Source organism: Phoenix dactylifera, chromosome 1 (genome assembly GCF_009389715.1).
Source record: "Phoenix dactylifera cultivar Barhee BC4 chromosome 1, palm_55x_up_171113_PBpolish2nd_filt_p, whole genome shotgun sequence".
In the NCBI taxonomy this organism is placed as follows: domain Eukaryota; kingdom Viridiplantae; phylum Streptophyta; class Magnoliopsida; order Arecales; family Arecaceae; genus Phoenix; species Phoenix dactylifera.
This window is the reverse complement of record NC_052392.1, coordinates 4,509,664-4,522,139: the sequence shown is the minus strand read 5'-3', so window position 1 is coordinate 4,522,139 and position 12,476 is coordinate 4,509,664. Positions and strand designations below refer to the sequence as shown.

The following is a 12,476-nucleotide window of genomic DNA, read 5'->3' as shown; positions in this document are numbered from 1 at the left end:
TGAGGGTTTACCTTATATGGCTAATGGAGCTGCTGAGTTGATGTACCGACCATCTGATCATGGAAAGGTTTGTCTTCTGGCTGTCCAGTTGTGGAGGGTAATTGGTGCTGTCTGCCACTTCGAGCACCTGAGTTAAATGTTAGGTGGTTTTCTTGTAATTTCTGATTGATGTTGGATGCCAGTTTTTGAGTAGGCAAATTACGTGACTTTCAATTAATACTGGGATATGTTAAATAGTCGCATGACTTCATAATTCATCATGCAATTAATACTGGTTTTCTTGTAATTCCTTTTAGTTTTTTTGTGAGAATAGGACTCCTATTTTTAGGGAGAAAGTGTGTGCCTAGACATCTTTTCTTCCTTACAATTGGAGTTCAGAAAGCTCTAGCGTCAGTTGCACTGAGTTTCAAATTTGTTTACATGTCTATCTGTGCAGGGATTACAGGACACTTGCATATCCATTTTTTACTAAACCAAATATACACTTGGGGTCATGGTTTATGTCTTTTTGTTACATAAGGGGTGCATTTGTAGCCTATAAATTTGTAATATTCTCCATGGTTAGGATTTATTATGAAGTCTCTTAAGTTTTCTTCTATTTTTCGTCATAACTATTTTGTGTCTTTAATACATAGAATTCTTTAATCCCAAGTGAAGGCTCTTATGCTCACCATTAGTTACAATGGTTTCATCTACTTATTTGCTTCATATTGTTGTTAGCATCCTTATTGAACAAGCCTAGATTTTGCGCTTTCCTTTTGATTATGCCCTTGTGAAACCATCCTAATTCCTAGATTCTTGAAGCCAATAGCTTGAACTGGTCTCTATGCTCTGGAATGATAGCTGCTTTTAAGTTAATTTTAGCATCATCACTGTCCTTCCTCTTGGCCCATTATGACATCTCAACTATGAGATACTAAAACCTAATACTTACATAATGTACCCTTCCAACACTAGAAATTTGCTTTAATAGTCAGGTTCTTAAACTTCAAGCTCCAATTCAGCAAAGTTAGATCCCTTTCATGCTTTTGTTTAGGTGTCAGCGAATTATGATGGCCATTTCTGCATTATGAGGGTTGCTCAGTGGTTTTTTGTTGTTCCATCTAAATCTTCTTTTACCAATCAATGTTGTCATCCAACAGGCACCAATTGCGAGTGATTGACAAGTAAATGAATTGGCTAGTTAAAAGTTGGTTACCTGTTTGAGATATGCTTGATTTTAAGAGAGACTGTCTCTATCATGCAAGCGCCAAATGTGTTTGAGATAGTACCGCTAGGAGACCTGCTTTTGACCTTCTAAAACAGATCAGAGTCCTACTCCCCATCTTTCTGAGTTTGTAGTGAGCCCATGACAGTCTCAATTTGCTAGGGTATTTCAATGCTTGCATACATGATTATACATTCAGACATTTTTAATCCTTTTAACACATGAGGGTTTTATTTTCAATCTTGTTTATCTTATTTTTCTATTTCCTTCTTTTTATTAATTTCTGTGTTGTGTTAAATGAGTACCTTTTAGAACTTGGACTAGATTGGTATTGAAATCATTGCCAATATTTACCAATGCAATGCCTTACCCTGTCACATAGGTATCAGGTCATCAAACACAAAGTTGCTTAGGGAAGAAGGAAAATTCCATGATTCAGCTACCTTCTCCTTTTTTACTTTTTCCTGTTTTATAATGTGCTTTATGACTTGTATATACTGCTTTGCATGAACTGAAAAATATGGAGATTTCGTGCTTTGGATTTATTATCTGCCACATATTCAGGTTTATTGATGCAGGTAACAACATTAAATGTTCATTTGTAATTGGTATTTTTTTCTGGTCTGAATTGTTGGAAAAATCTTACCAGTGAAATTGGCTTGTAAGGATTTTTTCTGTCTTTTTCTTTTTAATATGCTGCATTTTTTTAATCCTTTTTCTTTTAAATTTACCTTACTGGTTATCAAATGGTTATTCTACTTGTTGCAGAGGGACACAATTATAGAGATTTTCTATGAAAAACATCTGAACCAATTGATAGATGTTATAGCATCCTCTTGTCCTCCAAAAGGCTGTTCTCGAACAATGATTAAATCATCTGGCTTTGGTTCAAGGGTTGAGACACATGCTGCAATCAAGCCTGAAATCTTATCAAACATCTGTGAGCTGCTTTGCTTCTGTGTAATTCATGATCTCTACAGGATAAAGTGAGTTCGATGCTGATCCTCAATTGATATGTTGGTTATTTTTTTTAATGGTGTAAACGTGCTTGCTTTTCTACCTTCATAGGTGCAGCTTTCTTATGAATAATGCCATGGAGAAGGTCTTGTTTCTGACACGCAGAAGAGAAAAGTATCTGGTGGTGGCAGCTGTTCGCTTTATGCGCACTATAATCTCCCGTAATGTGAGTGGTTTAATTTGTCAGCCAATAGGGGAACTGCAACTCTCAAATGATAAATGTGGATAATATGTTTCTTCCCTCAACACATTTGCATGCTGCATGGGAAAACAAACCTTCCTAATTTTCTGTTATTCTACTAGTTCACAAATGTTCCATTGCACTATCCCAAATGTTAATTTCTGGATCTAAAGTTATAAGAAATTTTAGATCATGTACTGAAAATCTTAGTATGATATATGTTACTTTTGTTTAGCATTACATAACTCGTACGTGAACAAACTGAAGTAATCTCGGTGGTGGAATTTTAATATCGAAAAAATCCATTTAAATGAAATAGAGTCATGCTAAAAGAATGGTAAATGTTAGCGTGAGAAAAAGATGGAAAGATGTGGATGAGGTATGAAAAGGTTATGAAAGATATAATTGTAGTCTATAGTGATCTCAACAGCTTGAGATCAATAGAAGAGACATCAAAAGAGAAAAGAGGTAGGGCCTGAAATAATATAGGAATGCCTGGATATTACTCATGATGAGGTGTATTGAAACTTTATGTTGAAAATATTTAGATGTCTGTTTTCCCACCCTGTATTTTCTGTGTCTCCAGAATTGTTACTCGGGAAATTCTCAATTCTTGTGTGCATAGGAAAATTGCATCTCTCTTCTCTCTCCAGCAATAGGGTTTAATGAGGAGACTCTGAATATTGGTTAACTTATTCAAGTTGTTTTTTTTTGGGTGCCAATTGTTCCTTCAGAAGTTTGAGCCACATTTGACATGTTGATTATTATCTTGCAAGCCCATGTTCCTAAGCATCTTAGTAATCTGAAAGTTGTCCATCATGTAGTTGAACTTCTATCTACAACAAGTATATAAAAGTCTGTGGATATTTGGGCTTTGGTGAAGTTGTAGGAAGTAAAAGAAAGAGTGATTCTTGATTGTTAAACAAAAATGGTTGCAATTGCTTGCCTAGTTTTCCAGAGTCTAAGTACTGGTTCACAGTTTATTGTTGGATTTGATGTGTCTTTTTATACTGTTGGGTTGTTAGCCAAAGTTGTGGTTCCTGGCTTGCTAATTTATTATTTCATCATCTTCAAGACTCCTAGGGGGTGGTGGAGAGATTTGACTCCAAAAGAGATCTTTTTCATGCACTTGGCTGATTGTTCTCTGGTTTGTAGACCAAGTGATATGAGAAAGTTGGGGTCGGAAAATTAGTCTATGTCGAACAAATGGTTCAAGGTAATCAGGGAACCCAGCTATTAATGTTTGAAAGAATATTAAGGTAATATTCTTTCAAACTTTGAAAGAATATCTGTTTACCATCCAAATGAGCTCTCATGGCTCTTTTTTAAGCATAAGATTCAGTAAAATGGCCCGTACAAATTCTCTGCGCCAGAACTTATGGATGATTGCATTTAAAGATGTATGTCTTTAGGTACAGGACCTCATACAGCTCAGGATGGAGCACTTGGGGCAATATTAATGCCCTGGTGTCACTCGTAGACTTGCCAAGATAGGGCAATTACATTGACCTACTAGGTTGGTTAAATTTATCAGTTCATGGGATGGGCAGATGGCCTGTTGGACCTACTCATACTGGCTACTTGACCTTTAGTGCTGATGCAGTGTTGGATGACCCTTCTTTAAAGCCCAATAGGGTTGGAGTCATGTACAAGCCTCATATACCAAAAAGCGAAAATAGTAGGTTGTAAGAAATCGCATCAATTACTTACTGTAAAAGTAACCACTTATTTAGCGTATGTAATGCAGAATTAGCTATGATGTCTTTTGAACCTAGATTGATTAATAAATGCCATTTTCTAGGTTATTGAGTAGTCCAGAATACATTGAATAACTTGATTAGTAATTTAGTATTTCTAAAAAGTGCTATGAAGCTGCATATGCTGATGGGATCACTTGATGGCACCTTATTCCCTATATGCACTTACTGCATGCGAGGTGAATATGCTGCCTGCTTGGCAGTATGCAGTGACATATGTGGGTTGCTTGATGTTATGCTGTTGTATATGCGACACACTTAGCATTATGCTGCTGCATATGCTGCCCACCCTTTGTACGAGCTTATGTGAGTGGTGCGGGTTTATTCGGTTGGTTTCTGGATGCAGGTTGCCAGTAAGGTTGATGCAGGTCTTGTTGTAATGTTGTTGCTATTAGGTATTGAATGCTAAGTACTAATTGTTAGTGTTATTTCTTATTAATTTTGCTACTGCATTATTGTTATCATTGTATTTTTATGTCTTTCAATTTTTAATATTTGAAAATTATCAATTGCATATGTCCGACATAATGCATGTGCCTACGTGGTTCCTGAACCAGCCGCAAACCATGGATGTCAACTGCTGTGACTGTGACCCAGGAACATGCAGAAAAGATATGCATCCATAAATTTTATAATGTGAAGCTCCATTTAACATCCCAAAACAGGAACTTACCACATTCATACTACTGATCAGATGACATACAAGCAATTACTGTTCCCAATGTAAATTTGAAATGTGCCTTCTAAAAATTGACTTTTTAACCTTTATAAAATAATGATTCTTTGTTTCCCCAAATTGAGTGTTGAGGCACAAGGTTTGATGTGTCGTTCCATGCCAAGCGAGATTTCTTGAACTTTAACATCACGAGTAGTGTTTCTTAGTAATATCTAACTATAGCAGAAATATTCTTTTTCTAATTGATTTTGATTTTTTTTTGTCAAATCACTTAAGCATAAAGAAGCTTTACAATGAAAACAATTCATCAATACCCAAAAAAAAAGAAAATTCTAGACGTAGGCATAATTAACGTACTGGTCCCAGACATGAGTATAACTATTGTAGTAAAGCAAAAGTTTAGACGTGATATATTTCTTTAGTTATCTTCTCATTGGCATATCTTTTGATTTTTTTGGGTTCATTGTTTTCACCTTAAAAGAAAATGCTGTTCTCCATATAAAACATTGCCTTCTTCCAATATCATCTAGAAGCTTTGCAAATCCATGGGAACTTTGAAGGGTTTCTATTTGGTTGCATGCACTTAAAGGGTACAAAAATTGGCTGACTAGTCTCCGAGATTGCGATAAGCCCCTTGCCTAAGTTGAATTGACCTAATATTTAGACTTTAATTTAGACAGTTGACATGAGATCTAAATAAAGCTGCATGTAAAATTTAGACTTTGATGGATCGTTCCTTGATCCAACAAGCTGACCAATAAGTCTTAATTATCAAGTGGACAGATTTTTCAATTTTGTTTAGGTACTGAAGCCAAAAACGGAATTAACAACTTGGAACCTCTAGTAGGGGTCTCCCTTTTAAATGTCCTGATAAGTAATACGTGGAAGCTCACTTACAAGGTGGCACGGTGATCCATGATTTGGTCCCATGTCAAGATAAATTATCCTTCAGTCTCGTCATAAATGCTCAATCTTTGTTCTTGAAAGACATTCAGATAGAACTTCAGATAACATTAGTGTTTTAAAATGTGCTGCATACTGCTGCATATGCGTATGCAGTCCATTGACCGCACTACATTGCCTAATTGCAGTTACTATAGGCTGTCATATGGCATATGGAATGAAAAGGTGGTCCACCTAGCCTTGTTTGGCTACATATACGGCTTATTTTGTATTGTACGGCTTCATATGTGAGCTTGCTGTGCAATCTAGAGCCACATATACAACCCACCATGGTTTGCCGTACTGCCTCGGACTGCTTGGTAGGGGGCGTATCGTACTGGGAGGAAACCGGCATCAAACTTGACATTGAGTCCGTACAACCTCCGTACCGCTCGTGTCGAGGTATACCATCCTGCACCGAGGTGCATATCAGTCCGTACAAGGCGTACCAACCTGTATCAAGGTATACCGAGATAAAAATTGAAAAAAAATAATTAGTAAGCTATTTCTGTACAAGAGTACCTCGTATCATACCGTATCGAACCGATAAGGTACCGATACGGTACTCGGTACCGAGATTGCGGACCTTGCAACCCACTCTTTTATAGGCCCATGAAAATAAAGCAGGTTAGAGTTAATGGCTAGGTTTGATGTATGTTTCAGGATGGCCTGATAGGGGTATTAATGAGTACCAAGCATGGAATGACGTACCGGTCCGTACCGGTCCGGTCCTTGACCGGTACCGGAACCACTAAAAAACCGGTATTTTTCGGTTTTTTAGCCGAACCGGCCGGTACCGGTTCGCACCGGTACGATTTTTTTTTAGAACCACAGCGCCTCGCGCTGTGGTTTTTGAAACCACCGGTACGGACCGGACCGGTACCGTGCCGGTCCGGCTGGCCGGCCACCGGTACACCGACCAGTACTGGTACGGCGGACCTTGGTACCAAGTGTTAGTTGTTATTGTTATTAATATTATTATTATTGCCGATTCAAAAATATGTTGCTACTATTATGATTGATATTGTTCTCAATGTTATATTTATTTTAAATAGTTAAAAAATTGATAACCGCATATGCACCATGCTGCTCCTTGATCGCCTACATGCTGCAGCCACCTCTCAAATCGTTGGATAAGATTGGAGAGATATCGCTAGTCCATGGCTTGACCTTCATCAATATGGTAGATGCCATCTATGTCACCTATAGTACTCAACTTTCTTTGTAGATTTTATTCACGAGTCTTTCTTGCCTTTCTTATCAACACCAAATTTAGAAGAAATTTTAAATATATAGAAATGAAGAGGTATTTTCTGCATGATATGCAAGTGCAATTGAAAAAAAGAAAGGATCGAGTGTTCGAGGTGGTAATAATAGAGAATGGTCAGAAAGGGTTTACTGAGCTAACCCATGCAGGTGGTGAATCTTGTTTATGTGGTTGTAGATAATTTGTCTGGTAGGCCTTAGGCATTATTTTAAAGATTATGAACCTCGGTTGACAGAATAGGGAGCTGGTGCAAGTTGCGGGGAGGCGGATATTGTAGAAACAGTTATGGTAAGGGAGCACTAAGGTAGTGGGTGTGGTTCAAGATTGCAGGAAGATTCTGAAGCGGGTGCATTACCCAATATAGAAGATTCTGGCTACCACGCAATGAACAGCAAATCAGCTTTCAGCGACTTCAAGTCCAGCTTTGTTACTTTTGTTACATATATAGTTAATAACATGATGAATCTCTTGCAGTGATCACTATCATTCATTGTTTCAAACTTTAGGACTTGTGATCTGTTATCTGATTTCATAGATTTGCTTTTAGCTTGTATTCTCTGCTTGTATGTTATTTATACTGATAATTTATTAAATGCAATGTACATGTACGTTGTTCTATATGGTGCTTATTTTGTTATTTTTATATGCAATCTATTTGTAAAAGTAATCTATGGATGGTGGTGTTTACCTCTGTTTACTGTTGGAGGAAAATAACACTGGAACTGGTTCTGATTTCCAGGATGAGCATCTTCTTCGCAATGTTGTGAAAAACAATCTTTTGAAACCAGTCATTGATGCTTTTATTGAGAACGGTAATCGCTATAACATGCTGCATTCAGGTGTTCTAGAACTTCTGGAGTACATCCGTAAGGTACTCAATTTTCAATTCTCTTCTATTGCATATAAAGATTTTGTTCGCATTTGATGTCTCAGCTGTCCTGAATTTATGCAGGAGAATCTGAAAAGTCTAATCATATATATAGTTGATTCCTTCTGGAACCAGCTACAGATGTTTGAGCATTTAGGGTCTATTCAGGCCTTTAAACTAAAATATGAGCAGGTAAAATTTTTATTTCTATATAATTTTATACATTATTTTCTGTTGAGGATTTGAACTAGCACAATATACGTTATTTGTATAAGTCAAAATGACCCTTGATTTTAGAGCTTTAAAAGGGTTTTTGCATATGTACCCCTGCAAATATGTCCAATTGCATATCTATTCCTGCAAAGTTCAACTTAAATATTTACCCCTAGGTCGAGTTCTCTTTGCACATTTATCCTTGCCATTACTCTCTATTAGACAACATTGTTAACTGCTTCTGAAGTATTGTTAAATTTGTGAAATGACATTTGTACCCTTTAGAATCTGCTCTAAAAATTTAAATTAAAACACTGTTTAAGTGCTGAATTGAACCACTAACCATCAAGTAAAACAGTTTGGTTATGGTTTAACATGATGATTCATTTTACTTATGCTGATTAAATTTATTAGGACTAGCTTATAACATTTGAATAGTCCATTTTTTTTTAAAATTGATAAAAATACATACTTCATTTTATTCTTTTGGATATTTTCAAAACTTTGCAATTTAAAACAGGTAAATGGTATTAACTACTTCTATTAGTTTTCCATATTTTCTACATCATATACTAAATTTTCATCATATATTAACTTTTCATGTAATTTTTTCGAAAAGATTACATGGTTATGATTGTTATATATTTATTCTTCTATAACAAGTAGTATGGAAAATAGATCCATCTAATCTAAAAGTAATAATTAAACTAAAAAGTTATCAGTAACTATTAGACCTATTCATGGGTCGGCCGACCCGCTCAAGGTTGAAGCCTATTGGGCAGGTTTGGGCCAAGATTCGAGGCCTCGCCGGCCTGGCCGAGCCTGAAAATAAACCCATTTAATAAAGGGGCTAGGCTTGGGCTTGGGGATTGAAGCCCGACTTGAGACCATTATGGCTCGATTTTTTTATTTTTTTATTTTCTTGTGTTGTTTGTTTATGTCCAATGTATTTATAAACTTAATTGATAATTATTGGTAATATGTGAACTTAATTGGATAATGGACATGCTGTAGGTTGTTGGCAATAAAGCCGGCTCGGATCGGGGCTCGGGCCTTTGTAACTTATGTTGACCTTTTGGTAAAGCCCGACCCAGCCTGGCCTATGAACAGGTCTAATGGCTATGCATATTCTTTGACTGAAAAATAAAAGATAAGTATTTTCCAGTTTGTTTTCTAGATACTTTCAAAATTTTTTAGTAGTTTCAAAAATTAAAGATATCAATTTTATCACGAAATAACTAAAACATATCAATTTAAATTATCCTACATAATAAAGTTTTGAAATAATCAAAAGAATAAAATGAAGTATATTTATGTTTTCAAGAAAAAAGAATAATACATAGCTACTGATAAATTGTCATATTAATTATAAAATAACTATTATATTTTACAATAAATATAAAATAATGATAGTAAAATAAATATAAAATAATTAATATAAATTGTCTCGTGGATCTACATTCTACACCGACTAATAATAGTAAAATAAATATAAAATAATGATAAATCATATAATTTTGTTAAAAAAATTATGAAAATTTAATATATGATGTACAAAAATATGGAGAACAAGCCGAACTAACTATTATATTTTACATATTTTTAAAAAAATAAAGTTAGAAAATATCCAAAAGAATAAATGAAGTATCAAAAGGAAAAATTGTCTATTCTAATGTTACCAGCTAGTAGAAATAATTCATTCAATCAATATAAGTAAAATCCATCATTATGTTAATGTATTGTCAAATGTTTTCTAGGTGGTTAAGAGGTTTGTGTTTGACTTAAGGATTTGATTCAGATTTTAAACAATATGTTAATTTTAATTTTTAGAGCCGGTTTTATGCGTGTCCAAAATGTCATTTTGTAAATTAAATAACACTTTAGTGGCAGTTTAATGATGCTGTCTAACGGAGAGCGATGATGGATATATGTGAAAAAGTTGATCTAGGAGTAAATATGCAAATTGGGCATTTTCACCGGGGTATATATGCAAAAACCCCTTTTAATCTACAGCTTACATTGTACTTGGGATTTGTTGTATATGTAATTTTGGATTGTAGCACTTGTTGAAGTTTTGTCAATTGATTACTTGACAGTCCATGGAGAACTGTGACACAAAGAACGGTGCTACCATGGTCGACCCCAGAAAAAGGATCGATGAACGGGCTCTTGAAAAAGAAGAAGAAGAATACTTCAACGAGGACAGGTTTGTTAGAAAACCTTAGAGGTGATTACTTAATGATTATTTGGTAAATTGAAATTTAAAATATTCTTTGGCTTTGTATGCAGTGATGAAGAAGACTCTGCCACCCAGTTACCAAACATACGGAGCCAAAATTCACGAACAAGTCTGCCTAATGGGACCAAAGTCAGCTACTCATCTTTGGGGTACTTACCAATGCTTTTTTTTGTTAAAAAAAGATCGAGCATTTGTGCCATAAAACAATCCATTTTGTTGAGCGTGTATGCAATTCAAGTTGGTACACGACCTTTTTTGACATGTGACTTATATTTTTGACATGTTATGACGGTCAATAAAAATACACCCATGGTAATCAATTACCATTTAACATGTAACTATCCCAACAGGTCGTCATGACATCTACCCTATCAGTTTAAGTAATTTGATCTCATGGAGAATGTGGACAGTTTCCTCTGGAACCTTCTTGTTCTTTTAGATGAATGCAGCTTCTGTTTGATGCATGCATGACATTTTCTTCATTTTGTAGGCCTGGTTCTGGTGGACTTGTTGACTATGAAGATGACGACGATGATGATGACTATAATCCACCACCAAGGAAGTCTGAATCTTCAACAGAAAGTGATGAACCCATGGCTTTTACTGAGACTAAACGCAAGTCACCTGCTACAGCTGACGGAAAAGAGGAGGTTCATGAGCTTACAAAGAAGCAAAAGCTGGATCAACATGTGAATGGTTGTAAGATTGCCAGTGGTGTTGCTGGCAGGGCCAGTAAAAAGGAACCGTCACCTCCTGCTGCTTCACACACCACAGACGCAAATGGTGATTTGGATGAACATGATACCGGAATTGAAACTGCTGGTTCCCAAAGTTATATTCATCTGCGGGATGCTGTGGATACCAGACAGGCAGGTGGAGATGACCGTCCATCAATACCCATCAGCAATTCATTGCCTGAGAATGTTCTGAATGGAAAGAATGTCACTGATTCAGAACCGTCTCTAGTGCGATAATGTCATAGTTTCACTTATTTATTGATCTTAGTTTATTCTGTGGGTGAGAAATGATGAGAAGGTAAAACTCAATGGGATTTCCTCTTGTTTTTGAGAGGAGGATGAGATATGATCATGAAAATGCTCAAACCATAATTGAGGGGGTGAAATAGCACAAGAGCCTGTCAACTTCGAGCGTGATTCCATCCTGGGTTGTAACCAGGTAAATATTATTGATAGCGAGGAGCCCTCGGGAAATGGCAAACAACCTGCTCTTGGCTATGCTGCACAAATGTGACTTTTGCTGTTTCACTTGTAAAACGCTTATGAAGTCTATACATCTTTATTTGTGGGATATGAAAGGAGCACCAATATGTGCTTATTTTTCTCCAAAAATTTTGTGAGGATGTTTGAGTTGATATTATTGTAAAACTGTAGGTTGGTTACAGCAGATGTGAGTATCTCAATTCAAGAGGTAGTGTAATTCATTCTTCGATTAAGACCAGATATAGTTTCTGCGGAGATATTTTCTTGTAACGTGGCTCTGACTTCATATTAAGAAAGTCAATAAATTGAACTTGAACATATGTTCTTTATCACGTTTGTAATTATCCATCGTTATAAACAAGCATTTGGTACCGTTCTATGATTAGTTTTAGATTGTTAAGCACATGTCAGGAAGCTGGGGTCTTTTTTTTTTGTCTAAAAAAAATAGTTCTCATTCTTTTTAGATCCTCTGCCAATGCAGTGCTTATGAGCTTATGTAACTTTCTGCCACACATGCTCTGTAGTTTTGATTATATTGTGCCTGATGATTTGTCTTGGCAACGGAAAGGTCATGCATGCTTCTGATATTAAGAGATGGACTGTTTCCTAGGTACCTGAAATCTACAGCTTGAACATTTCCTTTTATCCATTTCTTTGCAGATAAGCTATTATAAAATTTTTGAATTTTTAGGCTTGATGGTTACTGTTCTACAACCCAAAATTAGGTGGTGCATTGCGTTGCATTGGTGCCATATGATGATGCATCCATCAAGGCAAGAAGGAAAATCTGCTTGCTTCACAAGCTTGTTTGCATTCTCTTTTGACAAACCGGGATGTGAGGGCTGCCTCTATGCTACAGATGGATAACCTAGGTGTTAATTTGGATGGT

At 36.0% G+C, this 12,476-nt stretch overlaps 1 protein-coding gene across 5 annotated transcripts in view; it reads left to right on the top strand.

The window, feature by feature from the left end:
* The window catches only part of LOC103720633 (serine/threonine-protein phosphatase 4 regulatory subunit 3B-like), a 39,586-nt gene extending 27,667 nt beyond the window's left edge, over positions 1-11,919 (top strand). For 2 of the 5 annotated variants that reach the window (XM_008810434.3, XM_026809824.2), the window contains 7 exons: positions 1,976-2,193; positions 2,276-2,390; positions 7,787-7,918; positions 8,000-8,107; positions 10,225-10,334; positions 10,418-10,516; positions 10,858-11,919. In XM_008810434.3, coding sequence (XP_008808656.2) covers positions 1,976-2,193; positions 2,276-2,390; positions 7,787-7,918; positions 8,000-8,107; positions 10,225-10,334; positions 10,418-10,516; positions 10,858-11,341 — 1,266 coding nt within the window. In that variant the 3' untranslated portion in view covers positions 11,342-11,919. Of the gene's footprint in view, positions 1-1,975; positions 2,194-2,275; positions 2,391-7,786; positions 7,919-7,999; positions 8,108-10,012; positions 10,110-10,224; positions 10,335-10,417; positions 10,517-10,857 lie in introns of those variants that run through there. The other 3 variants (XM_026809825.2, XR_005510948.1, XR_005510945.1) reach the window with 3 other exon arrangements.
* Positions 11,920-12,476: the final 557 nt, after the last annotated feature.